Genomic DNA, 21,332 nt, shown 5'->3' on the forward strand with positions numbered 1-21,332 from the left:
TCCCAATTTAAGCCTTTCCTTTCCTCTCCCAGGCGCCAAGTTATGGCACCGCCCGGCGCCGAGGAGCTGACTCGGTCCCCGAAGCCGCGCAACTGGAATTCTGGCGGGACGGCGGACCGATCACGTGCTCCCGGGTCGTCCTCCTCTTGGCGCTGCGGTTGTTATGGCGATGCTGCACCGCCCGTGTGATTGGTCCGAAGGGTTCCGTATCGTAGCAACGTTGCGGTGTTTGGGAAGGAGGTGGTGCGGTCGGTCCATGGAGTCGCGGACCCAACGTGTTGAGCCAGTTGCAAAGAGATCTCCACGCGTTGATATTTGGGTCACCATAAACAGGTATTTTTGTGTTGTCTCCAATCAGCCAGTGGTGGGGTTATCAAAACAGTTCACAGCCAGTGGTGGGGTTATCAAAACAATTCACAGCCAGTGGTGGGGTTATCAAAACAATTCACAGCCAGTGGTGGGGTTATCAAAACAATTCACAGCCAGTGGTGGGGTTATCAAAACAATTCACAGCCAGTGGTGGGGTTATCAAAACAATTCACAGCCAGTGGTGGGGTTATCAAAACAATTCACAGCCAGTGGTGGGGTTATCAAAACAATTCACAGCCAGTGGTGGGGTTATCAAAACAATTCACAGCCAGTGGTGGGGTTATCAAAACAATTCACAGCCAGTGGTGGGGTTATCAAAACAATTCACAGCCAGTGGTGGGGTTATCAAAACAATTCACAGCCAGTGGTGGGGTTATCAAAACAGTTCACAGCCAGTGGTGGGGTTATCAAAACAGTTCACAGCCAGTGGTGGGGTTATCAAAACAGTTCACAGCCAGTGGTGGGGTTATCAAAACAATTCACAGCCAGTGGTGGGGTTATCAAAACAGTTCACAGCCAGTGGTGGGGTTATCAAAACAGTTCACAGCCAGTGGTGGGGTTATCAAAACAATTCACAGCCAGTGGTGGGGTTATCAAAACAATTCACAGCCAGTGGTGGGGTTATCAAAACAATTCACAGCCAGTGGTGGGGTTATCAAAACAATTCACAGCCAGTGGTGGGGTTATCAAAACAATTCACAGCCAGTGGTGGGGTTATCAAAACAATTCACAGCCAGTGGTGGGGTTATCAAAACAGTTCACAGCCAGTGGTGGGGTTATCAAAACAGTTCACAGCCAGTGGTGGGGTTATCAAAACAATTCACAGCCAGTGGTGGGGTTATCAAAACAATTCACAGCCAGTGGTGGGTTTATCAAAACAGTTCACAGCCAGTGGTGGGTTTATCAAAACAGTTCACAGCCAGTGGTGGGTTTATCAAAACAGTTCACAGCCAGTGGTGGGGTTATCAAAACAATTCACAGCCAGTGGTGGGGTTATCAAAACAATTCACAGCCAGTGGTGGGGTTATCAAAACAATTCACAGCCAGTGGTGGGGTTATCAAAACAGTTCACAGCCAGTGGTGGGGTTATCAAAACAATTCACAGCCAGTGGTGGGGTTATCAAAACAATTCACAGCCAGTGGTGGGGTTTGTCAAAACAATTCACAGCCAGTGGTGGGGTTATCAAAACAATTCACAGCCAGTGGTGGGGTTTGTCAAAACAATTCACAGCCAGTGGTGGGGTTATCAAAACAATTCACAGCCAGTGGTGGGGTTTGTCAAAACAATTCACAGCCAGTGGTGGGGTTATCAAAACAATTCACAGCCAGTGGTGGGGTTATCAAAACAATTCACAGCCAGTGGTGGGGTTTGTCAAAACAATTCACAGCCAGTGGTGGGGTTATCAAAACAATTCACAGCCAGTGGTGGGGTTTGTCAAAACAATTCACAGCCAGTGGTGGGGTTATCAAAACAATTCACAGCCAGTGGTGGGGTTTGTCAAAACAATTCACAGCCAGTGGTGGGGTTATCAAAACAATTCACAGCCAGTGGTGGGGTTATCAAAACAATTCACAGCCAGTGGTGGGGTTATCAAAACAATTCACAGCCAGTGGTGGGGTTATCAAAACAATTCACAGCCAGTGGTGGGGTTATCAAAACAGTTCACAGCCAGTGGTGGGGTTATCAAAACAGTTCACAGCCAGTGGTGGGGTTATCAAAACAATTTCACAGCCAGTGGTGGGGTTATCAAAACAATTCACAGCCAGTGGTGGGGTTATCAAAACAATTCACAGCCAGTGGTGGGGTTATCAAAACAATTCACAGCCAGTGGTGGGGTTATCAAAACAATTCACAGCCAGTGGTGGGGTTTGTCAAAACAATTCACAGCCAGTGGTGGGGTTATCAAAACAATTCACAGCCAGTGGTGGGGTTATCAAAACAATTCACAGCCAGTGGTGGGGTTATCAAAACAGTTCACAGCCAGTGGTGGGGTTATCAAAACAGTTCACAGCCAGTGGTGGGGTTATCAAAACAGTTCACAGCCAGTGGTGGGGTTATCAAAACAGTTCACAGCCAGTGGTGGGGTTATCAAAACAATTCACAGCCAGTGGTGGGGTTATCAAAACAATTCACAGCCAGTGGTGGGGTTATCAAAACAATTCACAGCCAGTGGTGGGGTTATCAAAACAGTTCACAGCCAGTGGTGGGGTTATCAAAACAGTTCACAGCCAGTGGTGGGGTTATCAAAACAGTTCACAGCCAGTGGTGGGTTTATCAAAACAGTTCACAGCCAGTGGTGGGTTTATCAAAACAGTTCACAGCCAGTGGTGGGTTTATCAAAACAGTTCACAGCCAGTGGTGGGTTTATCAAAACAGTTCACAGCCAGTGGTGGGTTTATCAAAACAGTTCACAGCCAGTGGTGGGGTTATCAAAACAGTTCACAGCCAGTGGTGGGGTTATCAAAACAGTTCACAGCCAGTGGTGGGGTTATCAAAACAGTTCACAGCCAGTGGTGGGGTTATCAAAACAATTCACAGCCAGTGGTGGGTTTATCAAAACAATTCACAGCCAGTGGTGGGTTTATCAAAACAATTCACAGCCAGTGGTGGGTTTATCAAAACAATTCACAGCCAGTGGTGGGTTTATCAAAACAATTCACAGCCAGTGGTGGGGTTATCAAAACAATTCACAGCCAGTGGTGGGGTTATCAAAACAATTCACAGCCAGTGGTGGGGTTATCAAAACAATTCACAGCCAGTGGTGGGGTTATCAAAACAATTCACAGCCAGTGGTAGGTTTTTCAAAACAATTCACAGCCAGTGGTGGGGTTATCAAAACAATTCACAGCCAGTGGTGGGGTTATCAAAACAATTCACAGCCAGTGGTGGGTTTATCAAAACAATTCACAGCCAGTGGTGGGGTTATCAAAACAATTCACACAAGTGGCCCAGCAGAAACATGGACATGTCTGCAGAAGGGAACTGAAAAGGAAAAATGTTATTCATTGTTATCTGGACAGGGAAATGTAGTTGAGAGACCAGACCTGGCTTGATGGCAGAAGGTAATGTGATGGATTATATGTTGTGTATAGGTTTTTTTTAAAGAAGATAAATTGTGGGTTTTTTTTAGTGTGTGCCAGAGCCTGGCTCAAGCCAGACGGTCCAGCCTCCGAGTGCCTTTGCAAAAACTTCGAAAAATGCCTGTCGAGACTTCATTGGACATGCTGTGGAGTAACGGATTGTTGTTTTGGAAAGCAATCGATGAATGGGCTCAGAAGATTGGGTCCGATGCCGCAGTCTGTCTGAATGCAGTTTGCTGGATTAAGAGGGTCAGAAGTACAAATTCTCACACATGACTCTCTTTAAAATTGATGACACGACAAGCTTTATTTACAAGTCTGCAGAGTTGGACTCAACTGACTTTCTCGCCAAGTCAAGCCCCGATACATACAGTGCATTGATTTTTATACCTTTTTTTTGTTTGTCCTTCCCCTTCTTTTTAACACTGTTTTAATTGGTTAGTTTTTGTAAAATCATCCTAAGTACACTTGCATTTGTAATTATCATGTTTGTTACGTACACTACGAACTCTACACACACTAAATTCTCTTTCTCACTCTTTTTATCAATCTTTGGCTCCTACATGTCTCTCTGTGACCATGAAAATCTCTGTTTGTTATAACATTGTCTAGCTGAACTTTTATGGTAAGCTCCCTGTCTATTCTGGCTTCCCCTTTTATGATTAATCATCACATTTTAACTTAAGCCCTTTTTAACCTAAATTCTCTATCTATAACAAAGAGGGTCGTGAGGTTCTCTCTGAGAGAGAGAAAATTCGGTTTGCTATTTCTATAGTTGCAGCAGCAGCTGGGACTGGAACAGGACAAGCTGGCAAGCTTGTGGAAAAGCCCCATTTTGAAGATGGGTTGTGAGTTCTTACTTCAGCCTGTTCAAAGTCCTGGTGGTCCATACAAGAGGAGGTGGCTGGCTGGCTCCTGTTTTGCCTGAGATAAGGGAAACAGGAAAGGAACTCTGTGGTGATCTGAAAGAAGGAGGTCATCATCTGGAAAACCCTGATGAGGCAAGTTTCTTCAGCAAGACACTGACATGACTGATCAGAAGGAATCGGTTTGTGTATGTGCAACAAGCAACGAATTTCTCTTTGAAAACTGACAAGAACCTTCCTGAGTGGTAACCATTTACCTTTCAAGCACCAAAGCCTGGTGAAGATTCATAAATGTTAAATTCTGTGTCCAGTATAAGAACTGCCTGATACTGGTGAACAGGGAGGAGGGAGAAGTGAGGTTGGACTGTGAATCAAAGAACTTTCTGAACTTAGACACACATTCCATACAAGTGCACTTAGAATTAGAAGGGGGTTAAGTTAATAGTAATAAGTTAGAGTTTGATCTTGTTTTCATGTTTAAAGATAATTAAAAGCAACTTATGTTTAAGTAACCATTTGTCTTGGTGAATTCCTATTGCTGCTAGGCTTTTGGGTCCTCTGGGGCCGTAACAGTTATATATACAGCATACCCAGTTTAGTAGTCTCAAAATGGATATTCCAAATTCACTGGGACTATGTTAACATAGTCTGACACTGTTGTTTCGATCATTGGAGTTATAAGTAAGTGTAATTCTGATTGGGATCACGAGAAAGAAAAAAAAAAGTATTTGCTTTAGAATACATTGTAATTCAATTTTTTAAAAGCATCATGACTGAAAATCTTTTGGAAGTTGTGTTATTCAGGAAACCATCACTGAGTGGATTCAACCCTGGATTTTAAATATCTGAACTGAAGGAAGAGAAAACTTTTAACAATTCTCTTGAACCTGCCATAAGATGTAGGAGCAGAAATGGGTTATTTGCCCTGTCGAGTCCACTATACCCTTCCATCACGAGCTGATCCATTCTTCCACTCATCCCCACTTGCCCTACCTACATGAGAGTTCAGCTTTTAGCTTTCTGATTACTGATCTCCAGTTAATTCGATTCATTAAGTGAAATCTTCATCCAACACATTGTGCTCTTCAATTCTCTCAAGCCCAGATTGTCGATGATGTATTTTTATCTTTGCTGTATAAAGGACACTGTTTGGCCTGCCGACTTTCTCCAGCATTGTGTTTTTATTTCAAACATGTTGTCTGCAGATTTTGTATTTTACTTCTCCAATTTTCTTCCTGGCTCTACTATTACTGCTGCTCTTTCTTCCTTCAAAGATTTCCCTCTCTATTTTCTTTAACAGTGCTGTGCTTTTGATAACTTAGTAAGTTTATTCCTTAGCTGTAAAATACATAAAAACATGTGAAAAATGTTGTTTATTGCTAACATTTCCACTCTTCAGATGCAGTCTGGCAACTGCGATGCTGCACATATTTGTAGCAGCGAACCAGCTCTGCTTGTTAAGTGCAGTCAGCGGAGCAACAACAGCAAAGATGGCATTATGGTACAGACCGGAAGTATGCATATGTGCTTACTTCAGCATGACATGAGTTCCGGTCTGTAAGTGGCGGGCTCCAGAAGAGCTAAGAGGCTGCAGCGTGAAATTTGAAGTAAATTAGTTGTGCTTGACGAGCTCACAACCTGTTGTCTCAGTTATTCTCGCTGCACTCACGCACACACTACTACACAACCACATTTGAGAATATCAGAGGAATCTTTTCACCTTCACCCCCTCCAATCCCAGCATAACAACATAAAATATTTCTTACCATTTTATTGTAACATGATCCCAACATAAATTGTAGGTGATGAGGCACAAACTTTCCTAATTTTGAATAAATGAAAGGAATTGAATTTTTCAGTTTATATATTGTGTGGTTATCTCTTTGTTCACGTATGTTAATGTTTATGGCCACTGTCATTTGAATCCTGCATAAATATCTATCCTTGGAGATGAGGATTGTGTTTGCAAAACTGCAACGTCATAGGGAAGGTCCAACAATAGAGAGATGTCTCAATGAAGAGTTTTGGCCTGAAACATCAACCATTTTTCTCCCATCGGAGCCACTCAATCTGCTGAGTTCCTCCAGAGGATTATATTTACCTTCAGATTCCAGTATCTGCAGTCTCCTGTGTGTCATGAAAGAATATGTGATCTTTTGGAATCAGAAGAGATGATGAAACTGACATTGTCAGATAAAGCAAATCTTCAGCTGGAGGAGGTTTTACCTGATGTATGACAATAGTCCGAAACAGTTATGGGTGTAACCATTCACTGTTTGTTTTATACTATTTTTTTAAAAAGCAAATGCTGATGTAATTGGTCAGTTGGCAAGCATTTGTAGAGAAGCATAGTTAGATTTCAGATTTATTGTCAGAGTGTATGCATGACATCACATACAACCCTGAGATTTCTTTTTCCTGTGAGCGCGGCAGAATTACCACTAATATTAAGTAGTGCAAAAATAAACTGTACACAGTGTATACAGGTAAATAACAAAATATAACTAATCTAAACAAACTGACTGTGCAATACAGAGAGAATAAAAAAAGAAAATCAAAGTGCACAAGTAAGAGTCCTGAAATGAGTCTCTGATTGAGTTTGTTGTGGAGGAGTCTGATGGTGGAGGTATGGCAGAAGTTCCTGAACTTGGTGGTGCGAGTCTTGGGGCACCTAGACCTCTTTTCTGATGGGAGCAACGAGAACAGAGCATGTGATGAGTGGTGAGGGTCTTTGATGATTGCTGCTACTCTCCGATGGCAGTGTTCCCTGTAGATGTATTCAATAGTGGGGAGGGTTTTGCCTATGATGTCCTGGTTAACTTTTCAGAACCATGACCCTTCTTCAGAGCTGTCAGTGTTTCTGCTCTTCACTTGAATTTTCCATTAGATTATTGTTTTATCTAGGGTACCCCTGTCATTGTTTATGCAAGCTAAGAGAAACACCACTGTCACCAAGAGAATAGTGATGAACCGTAGTTTATTCTTCTAATAAGCCTGAAATTTATTTTTCAGTTGATTCAGCAAAAGCAAAATGGCAACTCTGAGTTTAAAGTCAGCTCAAAGATACTCTGTTCCAGACTGGTTCGCAAACAATAACCAGATCTCAACCAATTCGGAAAGTCAACGGTACATGTCCCATCAGATCCGACAGGAAGGCAGAGGCCTGCGAAATGAAACCAACAATCAGGTATGAATCAAAGCCAAATCTGAGCATGGCTTTTGTGAAGGAGGTAGTGCACAGTAAGGCCCAGGCCCAAAATGTTGGTTACCATTTACTTCCTATGGATGCAGCATGACCTGCTGAGTTTCTCCAACACGTTTGTATCACAATGAACAGTAAATGTTGGCCCTGCCTCACATACTGAGACAAATAAATTATGCCCTGAGTGTTTTCGTGGAGCTAAACTATAAAGGCCCAATTCCAAGCTACTTTAGATAACGTTGAGTGAAAGGCAGCATTTTGAAATAAAATTTCAAGTACAGGTAAATTTCTAAGTACAAGGAGAAAAATGATTGGAAATATTAACCTTCTTGATTTTGAGTCTGTGTGCTTCTTTCCAATCTGATTGGTCAAGGAGATATGCATTCCAGGTTTACATAAATCCTAGATTTCCTATAGAGAAGCAAATGCTGAGGTGCTCATTTGGTCTGCAAGCATTTGTAGAGAAGCATATTTAACTTTTCAGGTCAATGACACTTCTTCAGAATTGGAAGTGTCTCTGCTCTTCATTTGAATTTTGCTATTTTGGCATCTTAGTCATCAGATGTTCCAATGCAAAATCTCATAGGAAGTCAATAGGAAAATGCAAGTGTCATAAAGAACTCTTGCTGACCACGGGATCCAGATCAATTTGTTTGCACTCTTAATGACACAAATTCACATTACTCCGCTTCCCTAGAAATGTGAAATGAATGACCACCTTGTAGAAGATTGCTCATTTTAACTTGTATGAATGTAATTTTTGTCTCCTTTGTAAGTCACTATTTCAAAAGTAAAATGTGACATCTCTGCTGTTTCTGCTCACTGTTGAGAGACAAATATTGAGTTACACCTCGGACCATTATGTACAATCAAGAACTGGAATTGTTTGTTTTATTATAGCTTACTTTCATTTTCAGTCATCTTTCTCCCTCTCGCTCTTTCTGTGTCTTAATACATTAGTATCTCAATATAAATTTGTCAATAAATTTGATTCCTTGTCATCATATGTCCACAAGAATAAATATAGATGGAAGGATCTTATTAGGACCATTTGTCTCATTAAAACTCAAAAAATAAGCAGGAGTAGGCCAAGAAGCCATTTAAGCAACCATCCTTCAGTTTCTTGGATACTTTTTGGACCTTGTGTGAAAATGTTTTCTGATGTTTGGCTACACAAAAACAGTTATGGTTCTGACATCTCAAATGTAAAACCTATGGCTATAAAGCTAATTTTTTTCATGGTTTGTGAAAGGCACTCAGTAAATGTAGATTAATTTGTCTATTTTTTAAATCCCTTTGAACTATTTTTCATTTAAAGATGTAGAAGCTCATGATTTAATTACAAATATAGCAATTTTAGAACCCAGTAATTGAAAAACTAATGGAAAATTATCCCTGTTATTCTCAAACATGTGAAATAACAGGACTGACTTTTCTCTGCCTCACTGGGTTCTGAAAATTAAAAAAAAGGATAATTAGCCATAAAGCAATCTGACCACTGTAATGACAATAATTACTATTTTTGGACTATCCTGTCTAAAACAGGTAGGTACTTTTAAATATTACATTGAACGGGATGACACATAACTTCTTCGATATCTTTTTTTTCCTTTCGTTTTTCAAATGCACTCTTTGGCTCTCATTTCCACCGCAGTATTTGGATAACATATCTAATCCCAGAAAGCAGGTCCATCCATTGCTTGCTTTGGTGACAAAAATGAACTGGCCATGAAAAATCAGTTGGTTTAGTGGTTAGTACAACATCTTTACAGCGCCAGCGATCAGGACTGGACTAGGGTTTGAATCCCACGCTGTCTGTAAGGAGTTTGTCCATTCTCCCTGTCTCTGCGTAGGTTTTCTCCAGGGGCTCCGGTTTCCTCCCACCATTCAAAAACATACCAGGGATTTAGGTTAAGGGGGTGTAAATTGGGTGGCATGAACTCGTGGGCTGAAATGTTGAAATTTTTTTTAAAATTAAAGTTGCAGCTGAGGGCAAATTGGGCAGTTGTAAAATTTACATTTTTGATTTTAGATGGGTAAGTGAGATAAGTTAGACTAATATAATTTCAGTCAACACTATACATGCATGAGGGTTATTGGTAGAATTTACTCATGTACAAATTAAGAATAGTGTCTCCAAAATATCACAGTACAGTAATGAATAAACACTGCACATATTCTGGGATATAAATGAAAGAAGTGGATGAATAATGTCCTAGAAATTGATATTAACATGTTTAATTACTTGGTAAACTTCTCATCTTTTCTCACTGCCTTTGATTTCCCATCTTTAAGAAACTTGTATTTGGAACTGTGCTGCTGAGGCTAATAGAATGAAAACAATGTTTCTTGGGAAAGGCTTATTTAGAATATACAGCACAGATTGAGGTAATTCAGGCCAAAGGGTTAAAGTTACCATTTATGTTCCATTAGAGCTGATCTATCTATTGGTATAATGAGATATTATTTTGTTGCAGACTAAATGGGATCAAGAAGATAACACCAGCAGACTTGCTGACCGTATGGATGATGTGGAGCGATGGAAAGAACATTTGGAGATTGCTCTTTGCAATATTAATGCTGAGATAGATGCTTTAACCAAAGTAAGTTTAAACAATAGCTCCTTATGGATATCTTGAAAATGGTCTTGGATTTTTTTTTTCATTTTTGGAAGGAGAATGTTTGGACCAGAAATTCTATACTAGAGATTTATAGCTTAGATTCAAATTACTACCTTTGAGAGCTTTCACTGGCAATATTTGAGCAATGAGGATGGAGCTTAGTATAGAAATTTTATAAAGTAGGATAACAAATTGTTTTTATTAATCCTTTTAGATTAGCAGGGCCTCAGAGATACTAGCCTTGTTACTTCATCACTCATACTAGGTGCTTCATATTTTCCAACCTTCCCACTCTCAACATTCCTTTATCACTGCTCCACAGAGCCATAAAGCACTGGAAATCAATTGCAGAATTATCATGGCAACAAAACTGAGATACAAAACTCAAGGATACATGCAGTGTTTTATTTAGCCAGTTACATGTTATTTCTAAATTGTTCAAAGATTTGTTTGGTACATTTGAGCAATTTTAGCTGATCTCTTCCAGGCTAAGGATGAAGCAGAACGTGCCTTAGAAGCCAAGAATCTAAATCTAGATGTTGCTATTGAGTCTCTAACTTTACGGGAAGGTCGGCAGGACATTGATCTTGTGACAGACCAAGTGCATGAACAGCTTCTTAAGGAGGTTGAGGTGATTAATGGTTCAAAGAAAGCTCTTCAGCAGAAAATTTGTCAAGCCTTTGAACAACTCTGGTATGTGCTAACAGCTGGTTATTATTTATTATTATTTCTGATTGTGTGTGACATCTTGCATTATTTGTATCCAAACTAAGTTATTCAAACTCTCCAAAAGCCACTCATAAATCTGGTGAGCGAAGTATCTCCAGTATTCTGTTTTTATTTCAGATTTTTAAAGGTTCAAAGGTTCCTTTTATTGACACGTAATAATGCATTAAAAATGTTATATACATGATATACTTCAACTTTTGTCTGCTGTAAAGTGAACAAAGTGTCTCCACTGAGAATTGCCCAATGCTCCTAACAACAGGAGAAAGAAGCAAAGACAGAATCTTTTCAGAGACACTGAATGCCCATGAATTCTCAACCAGTACTCCCGTAGCCTCTACAACCAGTACTCCCGTAGCCTCTACAACCAGTACTCCCGTAGCCTCTACAACCAGTACTCCCGTAGCCTCTACAACCAGTACTCCCGTAGCCTCTACAACCAGTACTCCCGTAGCCTCTACAACCAGTACTCCCGTCGCCTCTACAACCAGTACTCCCGTCGCCTCTACAACCAGTACTCCTGTAGCCTCTACAACCAGTACTCCCGTAGCCTCTGCAACCACAGACTCCAGTTCAAACCATTGCAACCCAAACTCCAGATCCAAACCTCCGATATGATCAGGAAGCCAGCAGCCCGCAGCCTGTGTGAGTCATTTGACCACAAGGTTGGTTTGGATGCCTATGGTTTGGACTAGTCTCTGTGTGGCTGCAGAGACTGCAGAAGTGCTGGAGGCAAATGTACAGACACCCTGTGACTTTGTGGGGGGTGGGGGGGGGGGTACTCTCTTTTGCATCTCTTTCGCTGACTAAGAAATTTAAGAGGCACCCAGCAATTTCTGCTGGGGGAGAATCTGTCTGCTTTGCGGCAAGCATAAGAGAGTACCCCCCCCACAAAGTCACAGGGTGTCTGTACATTTTATGACAATAAATTGAATCGTGAATCTTGACAAGTCGGCAACAGTCCTGTATAGGTCCTTCAGTTGCTGGTCCACTACCATGTCACCATCCTGTAGGTTTGTCCCCTATAGTTCTCCTTCACAATGGGAAGGGGGTGGGTGTTTTCCCCATTTATGGTGCCCTGTGCTGGTCCGCCACTCCCCTGGAGTCTGCAGCTCTTCATAATACACTGCCAAACACAGGTGCCTCCTTCTTGGGCACAAACCCTGTGTTTGCAGGGTTTAAAAACACTGTTGGTTCCTTTAACAGGCCATTTAAAGACACCCTGGATTCTGGTGCTATATACTCAAGAATGATCTGAAGCCGTAACCTCTTACTCAAGGTTAGATTATGAACAATTCATTCTTAAGGGGACATGATCTACGGATTAAGTGTATTTTCTGTTCTTTTTTTTCTGCAGCTTGTTGATGGAAGCACATCAACAGCTGATCTTTGACATCAAGAATAAAAAGGAAGCTTTGAATGTTGATGGAGTTGCCCTTTCTCTCAACAATAATTCCCCAAACATTTCATTCAAACCAAACCCTTTGCGTATCCCTCCTGGGTAAGAAACTCTTCTATATTTTCTAATTCTAAATTAATATGGAGTTATCACTATTTCAGCTCTTGGATTCAGTTCTGTGCTGCTCAAGCTAGGCCATTTTTGTTCCTGTTCATCAGGATATCAATAGTTTCATCGGTGGCATTGAGTGTGAAATGTCTTGACTGGGTAGCTCCTCTTTCTGTCTCATTGAACTGTCGTTCAACTGTTAGACCAACATTGCTGATACACATCTTGTGGATGCAACACACACGGTTTCCTATTTAACCGAGATTGACTAAATGAGCCCAAACTAAATGTTTGAAGAAGACCAACCCATCTCATGATCAATTTAATTATTGAGCTATTACAGTTGAAATTTTGTACTTAAAGGATTTACATCTTCCTAAGTCGATACCTTTTCAAAGAATCACATTTTCCTCGAATTTGTCCCCATCCTCAATGTGGAGAGTAATTTCATAATCTTGGACAAACCCAACCTATCTATGCCTGTATTTCTAATGTGGAAGCCTCAATGTATCAGCAAACTCACTGAATACAACCGTCATTTTGATCTATTCATTACTCAATATTCAGCAGATATACTTTTCATTAGATCTCATAGAATTTTTAAATTTAGACATACTGCATGGTAATAGGCCCTTCTGACCCATGCTGCCCAAATATCCCAATTAACTTATGATCCCCACACTTTTTTGAAAGGTGGGAGGAAACCCATGCAGACATGGTGAGAACTAAAACTCCTTACAGACAGCGTCGGTTTCAAGCCCGGGTTCCTGGCTCTGTAACAGTTTTGCATTAATTCCATAGCTCAGAAATGAGAACACTAATTTTTCAGCCATCCAGCGGTTCTCTTAACTGACTACCCAATTCATTTTAGACTTGTCAGTGATCTTGTTCTCCCTTGCTCAGTACTATAAAATACACAGTGAATGAACAGACATTGACACACCTGAATGGGATGTTCATGAAAATTTTAAAAGCAGAGAAGAATAAACTAAAAACTGAGTGGGACAAGTTGAGTGAACTTAAACTTTTCTTTGTTGCCTACTGTGAGTAGCTCCACTACTGTTCAGCAGTGGGATATGTTCAGCCGTTACAACAGGGATCGTGCAGAGGCGGAGATGAAAGCTTCGAAAAATCTTCGTGAAGCAATTATAGCCACCATTAAACATGTAAGTTTGAATAACAACTTTCCTTTTGAAGATCTGCAGAAGCAGGAATTATCTGCCAAGATATCCTTCTAGCTTTTATTTCATTATTGCAGAACTTAGGAAAAATAAATGCAGAATACAGACTGCTTTGCTCCACTATTTGAAAATGATTCGGAGTAAAGTAACTAGTAGTGTTAATGGATATTCTATCCCCTTAGAAAGTATGTGTTTGACCAACACTTAATTGAAGATTCCATTTGTGGGGGGAGACATAGATATTTTCCAGATTGTGATGTGACCACTATAGTATTTCATCCTTTCTTTGATAAATATTATGTTTCTTCTTTCTTTGGCTTGGCTTCGCGGACGAAGATTTATGGAGGGGGTAAAAAGTCCACGTCAGCTGCAGGCTCGTTTGTGGCTGACAAGTCCGATGCGGGACAGGCAGACACGATTGCAGCGGTTGCAAGGGAAAATTGGTTGGTTGGGGTTGGGTGTTGGGTTTTTCCTCCTTTGCCTTTTGTCAGTGAGGTGGGCTCTGCGGTCTTCTTCAAAGGAGGTTGCTGCCTGCCAAACTGTGAGACGCCAAGATGCATGGTTTGAGGCGTTATCAGCCCACTGGCGGTGGTCAATGTGGCAGGCACCAAGAGATTTCTTTAGGCAGTCCTTGTACCTTTTCTTCGGTGCACCTCTGTCACGGTGGCCAGTGGAGAGCTCGCCATATAACACGATCTTGGGAAGGCGATGGTCCTCCATTCTGGAGACGTGACCCATCCAGCGCAGCTGGATCTTCAGCAGCGTGGACTCGATGCTGTCGACCTCTGCCATCTCGAGTACTTCGACGTTAGGGGTGTAAGCGCTCCAATGGATGTTGAGGATGGAGCGGAGACAACGCTGGTGGAAGCGTTCTAGGAGCCGTAGGTGGTGCCGGTAGAGGACCCATGATTCGGAGCCGAACAGGAGTGTGGGTATGACAACGGCTCTGTATACGCTTATCTTTGTGAGGTTTTTCAGTTGGTTGTTTTTCCAGACTCTTTTGTGTAGTCTTCCAAAGGCGCTATTTGCCTTGGCGAGTCTGTTGTCTATCTCATTGTCGATCCTTGCATCTGATGAAATGGTGCAGCCGAGATAGGTAAACTGGTTGACCGTTTTGAGTTTTGTGTGCCCGATGGAGATGTGGGGGGGCTGGTAGTCATGGTGGGGAGCTGGCTGATGGAGGACCTCAGTTTTCTTCAGGCTGACTTCCAGGCCAAACATTTTGGCAGTTTCCACAAAGCAGGACGTCAAGAGCTGGCTCTGAATGGGCAACTAAAGCGGCATCGTCTGCAAAGAGTAGTTCACGGACAAGTTTCTCTTGTGTCTTGGTGTGAGCTTGCAGGCGCCTCAGATTGAAGAGACTGCCATCCGTGCGGTACCGGATGTAAACAGCGTCTTCATTGTTGGGGTCTTTCATGGCATGGTTCAGCATCATGCTGAAGAAGATTGAAAAGAGGATTGGTGCGAGAACACAGCCTTGCTTCACGCCATTGTTAATGGAGAAGGGTTCAGAGAGCTCATTGCTGTATCTGACCCGACCTTGTTGGTTTTCGTGCAGTTGGATAATCATGTTGAGGAACTTTGGGGGACATCCGATGCGCTCTAGTATTTGCCAAAGCCCTTTCCTGCTCACGGTGTCGAAGGCTTTGGTGAGGTCAACAAAGGTGATGTAGAGTCCTTTGTTTTGTTCTCTGCATTTTCTTGGAGCTGTCTGAGGGCAAAGACCATGTCAGTGGTTCCTCTGTTTGCGCGAAAGCCGCACTGTGATTCTGGGAGAATATTCTCGGCGACACTAGGTATTATTCTATTTAGTAGAATCCTAGCGAAGATTTTGCCTGCAATGGAGAGCAACGTGATTCCCCTGTAGTTTGAGCAGTCTGATTTCTCGCCTTTGTTTTTGTACAGGGTGATGATGGTGGCATCACGAAGATCCTGAGGCAGTTTACCTTGGTCCCAACAAAGCTTGAAAAACTCATGCAGTTTGGCATGCAGAGTTTTGCCGCCAGCCTTCCAGACTTCTGGGGGGATTCCATCCATACCTGCTGCTTTGCCACTTTTCAGTTGTTCGATTGCCTTATATGTCTCATCCAGGGTGAGAACCTCATCCAGCTCTAGCCTTAGGGGCTGTTGAGGGAGATGGAGCAGGGCGGAATCTTGGACTGAGTGGTTGGCACTGAAAAGAGATTGGAAGTGTTCTGACCATCGGTTGAGGATGGAGATCTTGTCGCTGAGGAGGACTTTGCCGTCTGAGCTGCGCAGCGGGCTTTGGACTTGGGGTGAGGGGCCGTACACAGCCTTTAGAGCCTCGTAGAAACCCCTGAAGTCGCCAATGTCCGCACTGAGCTGGGTTCGTTTGGCGAGGCTAGTCCACCACTCATTTTGGATCTCCCAGAGTTTGCGCTGAAGATGGCTGCATGCGCGACGGAAGGCTTTGTTTCTTCTCTGGACAGGACGGCTTTGTAAGGTGAGCCTGGTGGGCAGCTCGCTTCTTTGCCAGCAGCTCCTGGATTTCCTGGCTGTTTTCGTCAAACCAGTCCTTGTTTTTCCTGGAGGAGAAGCCCAGTACCTCTTCAGTGGATTGCAGTATTGTAGTCTTCAACTGATCCCAGAGGGTTTTGGGGACGGGTCCGTGAGGCGGGTTGCAACGTCGAGCTTTGCTTTGAGGTTTGCCTGGAAGTTTCCTCTCGCTTCATCTGACTGCAGGTTTCCAACATTGAACCTCTTTCTGGGGGCTTTATTGTTCCTGGGCTTTGGCTTGAAGTGAAGGTTGAGCTTGCAGCGAACCAGCCAGTGGTCAGTGTGGCATTCCGCGCTAGGCATGACCCTGGTGTGGAGCACATCTTGTTTGTCACTTTCTCGCACCAGGATGTAGTCCAGGAGGTGCCAGTGTTTGGATCGGGGATGCATCCAGGTGGTCTTAAGGCTGTCCCTCTGCTGAAAAAGGGTGCTTGTAATGACAAGTCGCTGTTCTGCGCAGAGCTCCAACAGGAGGCGCCCATTGTCGTTGCACTTGCCGACGCCATGCTTGCCCAGGATTCCTGGCCAGGTTTCTGAGTCTTTGCCGACACGAGCGTTGAAGTCGCCCAGGATGACAACTTTGTCGGCTGTAGGGGTACGTTGGATGAGGTTGCACAGGTCGGTGTAGAACTTGTTCTTTTCTGCTGGTTCCGCCTGGAGGGTTGGAGCATAGACACTGATGAGGGTGATGTGACGCTTGTTTTGAAGTGGGAGTCGCATGGACATGATTCGGTCCGAGAGGCCTGTCGGAAGGTTTTCGAGTTTGGAGGCAATGAAGCTCTTGACCATGAAGCCTACACCAGATAGGCGTCGTTCATCCGAAGGCTTGCCAGACCAGTAGAGTGTGTAGCCCGCGCCGCGTTCTTGGAGGCTGCCTACATCTGCCAGGCGGACTTCACTGAGAGCGGCTATGTCGATGTCAAGTCTGAGGAGTTCATGTGCAATGAGGGCAGACCGACGTTCAGGTCGGTGGCTGTCAGCCTTGTCTAGCATGGTTCTGATGTTCCAGCATGCTAGCTTGAGTTTGTGAGCATCTTTTGAGGGGGAGGACGTGGAGGGGGAGGACGTGGAGGGGGAGGACGTGGAGGGGGAGGACGTGGAGGGGGAGGACGTGGAGGGGGAGGACGTGGAGGGGGAGGACGTGGAGGGGGAGGACGTGGAGGGGGAGGACGTGGAGGGGGAGGACGTGGAGGGGGAGGACGTGGAGGGGGAGGACGTGGAGGGGAGGACGTGGAGGGGGAGGACGTGGAGGGGGAGGACGTGGAGGGGGAGGACGTGGAGGGGGAGGACGTGGAGGGGGAGGACGTGGAGGGGGAGGACGTGGAGGGGGAGGACGTGGAGGGGGAGGACGTGGAGGGGGAGGACGTGGAGGGGGAGGACGTGGACCTGTCCTCGGGCCTGCGCAAAGGAGCTTTTAGGTGGAGTGCAGTGCGCGCAGTACTGGCCCCACCCTTTACACCCATGGTTCGTGTGCCGTGGCCAAGCAAGCTGGGACGTGGCAGCGAGGTCCTTGGGTCGTAGGTTTTATATCGGAGTGGCCTTCTCCTATGCAGGTTTCTTACCCGGGCTGGAGGGGCCTGCCTCCCCTCCTAGGTCGGTCCATACTGCCCGGACCGGGGCATATAAAAGGTACCATGCATATAAAAGGTGGAATGTAAAGGAGGAAAATTGGGGAAAAAAAATCCTTAGATTAGGATTAAATGTATTCACTCTGTGAATAAAACCATTCAGGTAAGAAATGTTTATGTCCTCCAGTCAGCAGATGAAGAAGGAGCAAAGTCATGAATTATGAATGTCAGGCTGGGCGTGAAGGTGAAGAAATAAAATCTTTTAGAAGAGGATAAGGGTGAATAGACGATAGCATCTTGTAAAATGAAACTTAACTTGGCTCCTGATTTTTTTTGTCATTACAGACTGATAATGAAGTGGAGGCACAACGAGTTGCCACAGACTTTGCCTTCAGGAAGAGAATTCATGAATTTGAACAGGCCCTTAATGAATTAAAGTGGCAGGAAAAAAATGTAATTAGACACTCTTTTTGCCTCATTGTATTTTAAACTTTTTAAAAACAAATACATATTTGCAAATTATAAAGAAAAGATTCATCAGTAAAAATGACAATTAATATTTATTTTCCTATACTGGTACTCAAATTGAATATCATTGATGAGCTCCTAAGAGTTTTTATAATTTTTTTATTTATTACTTCACCGTGAACCATATCAATAACAATATATATAAATATTCATCTTTAAAATATACACAGTGACATTTTCTTTTTTTTTTGAGCTCCTAAGAGTTGATTAAAATATTCAGGTGTTGGGAAATCTATTTATTTTAATATAGTTCCCCACAGTTTGGCAATTGAGATGTGAGAGAAGAGTGATGTAATTATACCAGGTGCAATAATACCCCTTGCCTAGTTTCTTAAGGAACCATATAATTTCAGAAGCTGCTGTTTGTTTAATTGCTTTGGATGAGTTCATTTATTACAATCCAATTTCACAAATCGGGTCCTCCAGAATTGTAATATAGGATTCTTTTACTGAGAAAGTTTGGGCATAGCCATACAAGTATATGTTTTTATTTTAAACAGCAGATTAATTCTTCATTACTGCATAGCAACCTCTCTAGCACTGGGAAAAAAATTCTTCATTTTGAATACTGATTTTAATTTTTTTCTTTTGTCTTTTATATCTTCTACAAACATATGTCTTACCCTTTCATTTCTGTATAAGATTAACATTGAACTGAATATTTTAATTCATATTTCCAGTTTCTTGTCCTGGTCAACATTCTTCATTAAGATTATTGGAGAAATGTGTAATTGCCAGCCAGTTCATATAGGCAGGAAGTTAGTGATTAATGCAAATAAACTGCACCTCTGCAGAAGTGCTGTCTGATTTTTGTATGATAAGTAAGTGCAGCAATCTTGCTTATTCCTATTTCAAGATTCCAGTCTTTGGGTTGATGGATTTTTACATACACCCTTGTCTATACCCAGATGTAATTTTGGGTTTTTCACCTCAAGACAAAATTTGCTTGTGGCCAATAAAATACCAGATCCAAATATAAAAAGAAAAATATTGGGAAGCCACCTATCTGGCTCTTCTGTAACAAACATTTTGGCTTTCCACATTAATGTTCTCACACAGATCTTGGAAGAAATTGCAGATCTCGAGGAGGAAATCCGACGCCTTGAAGCAGATCTTCGAGCTAAGAATGCTCCTTTGAAGGTGGCTCACACAAGACTTGAAACTCGTACCTACAGACCCAATGTTGATCTCACCAGAGATGAAGTGAGAATTAATTCTTATCATTTTAAGATATTTACACCTCAATTAGGCAGACATGGGAAAAGGGTTATGGGGAACTTCTTCACATAGAGAGTGATGGGGGTGTGGAACGAGCTGCCAGCTGAAGTGGTGAATGCAGGCTCAATGTTAACATTTAAGAAGAATTTGGAACGGTAATTGGATGGGAGGTAAATAAAAGTGTCTAATCTCTCTCGGCAGTAATTGGATGGGAGGGGAATGAAGAGCTATGGACTGGGTGCAGGTCAGTGGGATCGGGCAGAATAATTCAGCACAGACTAGAAGGACTGAAGGGCCTGTTTCTGTGCTGTAATGTTTATGATTCTAGCAATTGTTGGCAAAGGTTCTAGCCAAGGATGCAAGGTATTTATTGGTAACATTGAGAAAGAGCTATCATCATTAGCTATAATGTGAATTGATCAAAAGCCCACAGTTGCCATCCTAAGGAGCATGTTTTTTTCCGCAGGCACAGTATGGACTGATTGATGAAGTACACCAGTTGGAGGGGACCATTGCTTCCCTCAAACAGAAACTTGCACAGTCTCAGTAAGTTATGTGCTCTCCACTTGCAGATTAGCTGGCCATCTTTCACAAGTAAAATCACTTCTTAACTTTTGGATAAATGAAAGGGCCAAAATATTCATTATATTTATTTCAAATTTTATAAAAAGGATAAAATCTTAGTCTGTGGTCAGCTTTGCAGGAATGTCACAAGTAAGGGCATACCAATCCCTTTTATATTTTCAAAGACAAAATGGTAACCATTATCCTTAAGAATCTGTGTGATACTTCTCTATGATCTACTGTATGAGGACACTGTTTGGTTGGGTTGTATTTTTGCTTCAGATGACAATAAATGACTTGACTATTAGAGAATATCTGAGGCTATGCCTTTTATGCCAAACAAAAGACTTAGTTTTTCAACTCAAAAATTATACCTATTTTCTATTATGCATTTTTTGTGTATAAATGTGGTGGGGAAAGACCTGCCCTCTCCCCCCCCCCCCCCCAAACCCACCACAGTGGGTAGGGTAGGAGTTGTTTCAAAAATTCTGCTGGAAAGGCCTCAGTGCAATTGCTAACAAGGTGTTTGTCATCCATGCTAGTGCCAAAAATTTTGAGGTTGACTGAGTTATAAAGTTTGCTGAACTGAAATAAATGTTGGATTTTGTTAGAGGCAGAACAAAAAGAAAAAAATTTCACCAATGAGGTGTTTTACAATTCTCCTTCAGGGATGCTTTGACTTCTCTCTACAAACAATTAGCGCAAGTACAAGAAGACATTGGATTCAAGACCCATTCACTCTGCCTGGATAACAAGAGTATGGATGTAAGAAGAAAACTCACAACTCCACCTGAGAAATATTTGTCAAACATGGATAGTTTCACCCGTACACCCAACCGGAAACTTTCAGAAATTAAATGCACACAACTTGATTTATTATGATCATCTTGAATGTGAATTACATATGCTGTAATCACTCAATAAACAAATAAAAGTGCCTAATCTCTCTCGGCAAGTTCATGTTAACTATTGAATGAAAAGAGAAAAATAACTTGGAAATGTAAGATAATGTTATTGGACTTCAGAATTACATATCAGAATACTTTGCAAACATGTTATTGTAGAAATAGGATATTCAAAAAGTTTCTTTTGGAAGTACCTAATCAAAAAACTTCTAGCGCTGGAGTCAGAGATTCTGAAAAGTAGTTGAAATTGAAAGGAGATGAGGTGGAAATATAATTGGAGTGTTCCTACTTTGATTGCTCTTTGCGATCTGTTCTATGAAGTGAGAAAAGAAGTATCAAGTGAGGATATAGTCCACTATATTACAGCCATTCACTACGTGTTTGAACAGCAAGTTCACAATATCTCGGGTCAAAATATATGGCTGGCTGGCTGGACTAGTGCTGAAGATTTACCGGCCCTCATGAAGTTAAGAGGCAAA

At 42.4% G+C, this 21,332-nt stretch overlaps 1 protein-coding gene across 2 annotated transcripts; it reads left to right on the top strand.

The window, feature by feature from the left end:
• Positions 1 to 215: 215 nt before the first annotated feature.
• Positions 216 to 20,885, top strand: tekt2 (tektin 2 (testicular)). Of its 2 annotated transcripts, XM_069895691.1 has the most exons (10): positions 216 to 333; positions 7,329 to 7,503; positions 9,996 to 10,121; positions 10,627 to 10,832; positions 12,223 to 12,366; positions 13,424 to 13,538; positions 17,984 to 18,091; positions 19,226 to 19,369; positions 19,851 to 19,930; positions 20,617 to 20,885. In XM_069895691.1, exons 2-10 carry the CDS (start codon positions 7,348 to 7,350, stop codon positions 20,828 to 20,830), a joined length of 1,293 nt encoding a protein of 430 aa, XP_069751792.1. In that variant the 5' UTR covers positions 216 to 333; positions 7,329 to 7,347; the 3' UTR covers positions 20,831 to 20,885. The 2 variants fall into 2 exon arrangements, with proteins under 2 accessions (XP_069751792.1, XP_069751793.1); XM_069895692.1 differs by lacking the exon at positions 12,223 to 12,366.
• The last annotated feature ends 447 nt before the right edge of the window (positions 20,886 to 21,332 follow it).

Source organism: Narcine bancroftii, chromosome 8, assembly GCF_036971445.1.
Source record: "Narcine bancroftii isolate sNarBan1 chromosome 8, sNarBan1.hap1, whole genome shotgun sequence".
Classification (NCBI taxonomy): domain Eukaryota; kingdom Metazoa; phylum Chordata; class Chondrichthyes; order Torpediniformes; family Narcinidae; genus Narcine; species Narcine bancroftii.

Excerpts from the sequence above, each read along its gene's own strand:
- tekt2 (XM_069895691.1), top strand. The coding sequence starts at position 7,348 with ATGGCAACTCTGAGTTTAAAGTCAGCTCAAAGATACTCTGTTCCAGAC. Across the intron at positions 18,092-19,225 it reads TAAAGTGGCAGGAAAAAAAT|ATCTTGGAAGAAATTGCAGA; the intron begins GTAATTAGACAC and ends GTTCTCACACAG. Across the intron at positions 19,370-19,850 it reads TTGATCTCACCAGAGATGAA|GCACAGTATGGACTGATTGA; the intron begins GTGAGAATTAAT and ends TTTTTTCCGCAG.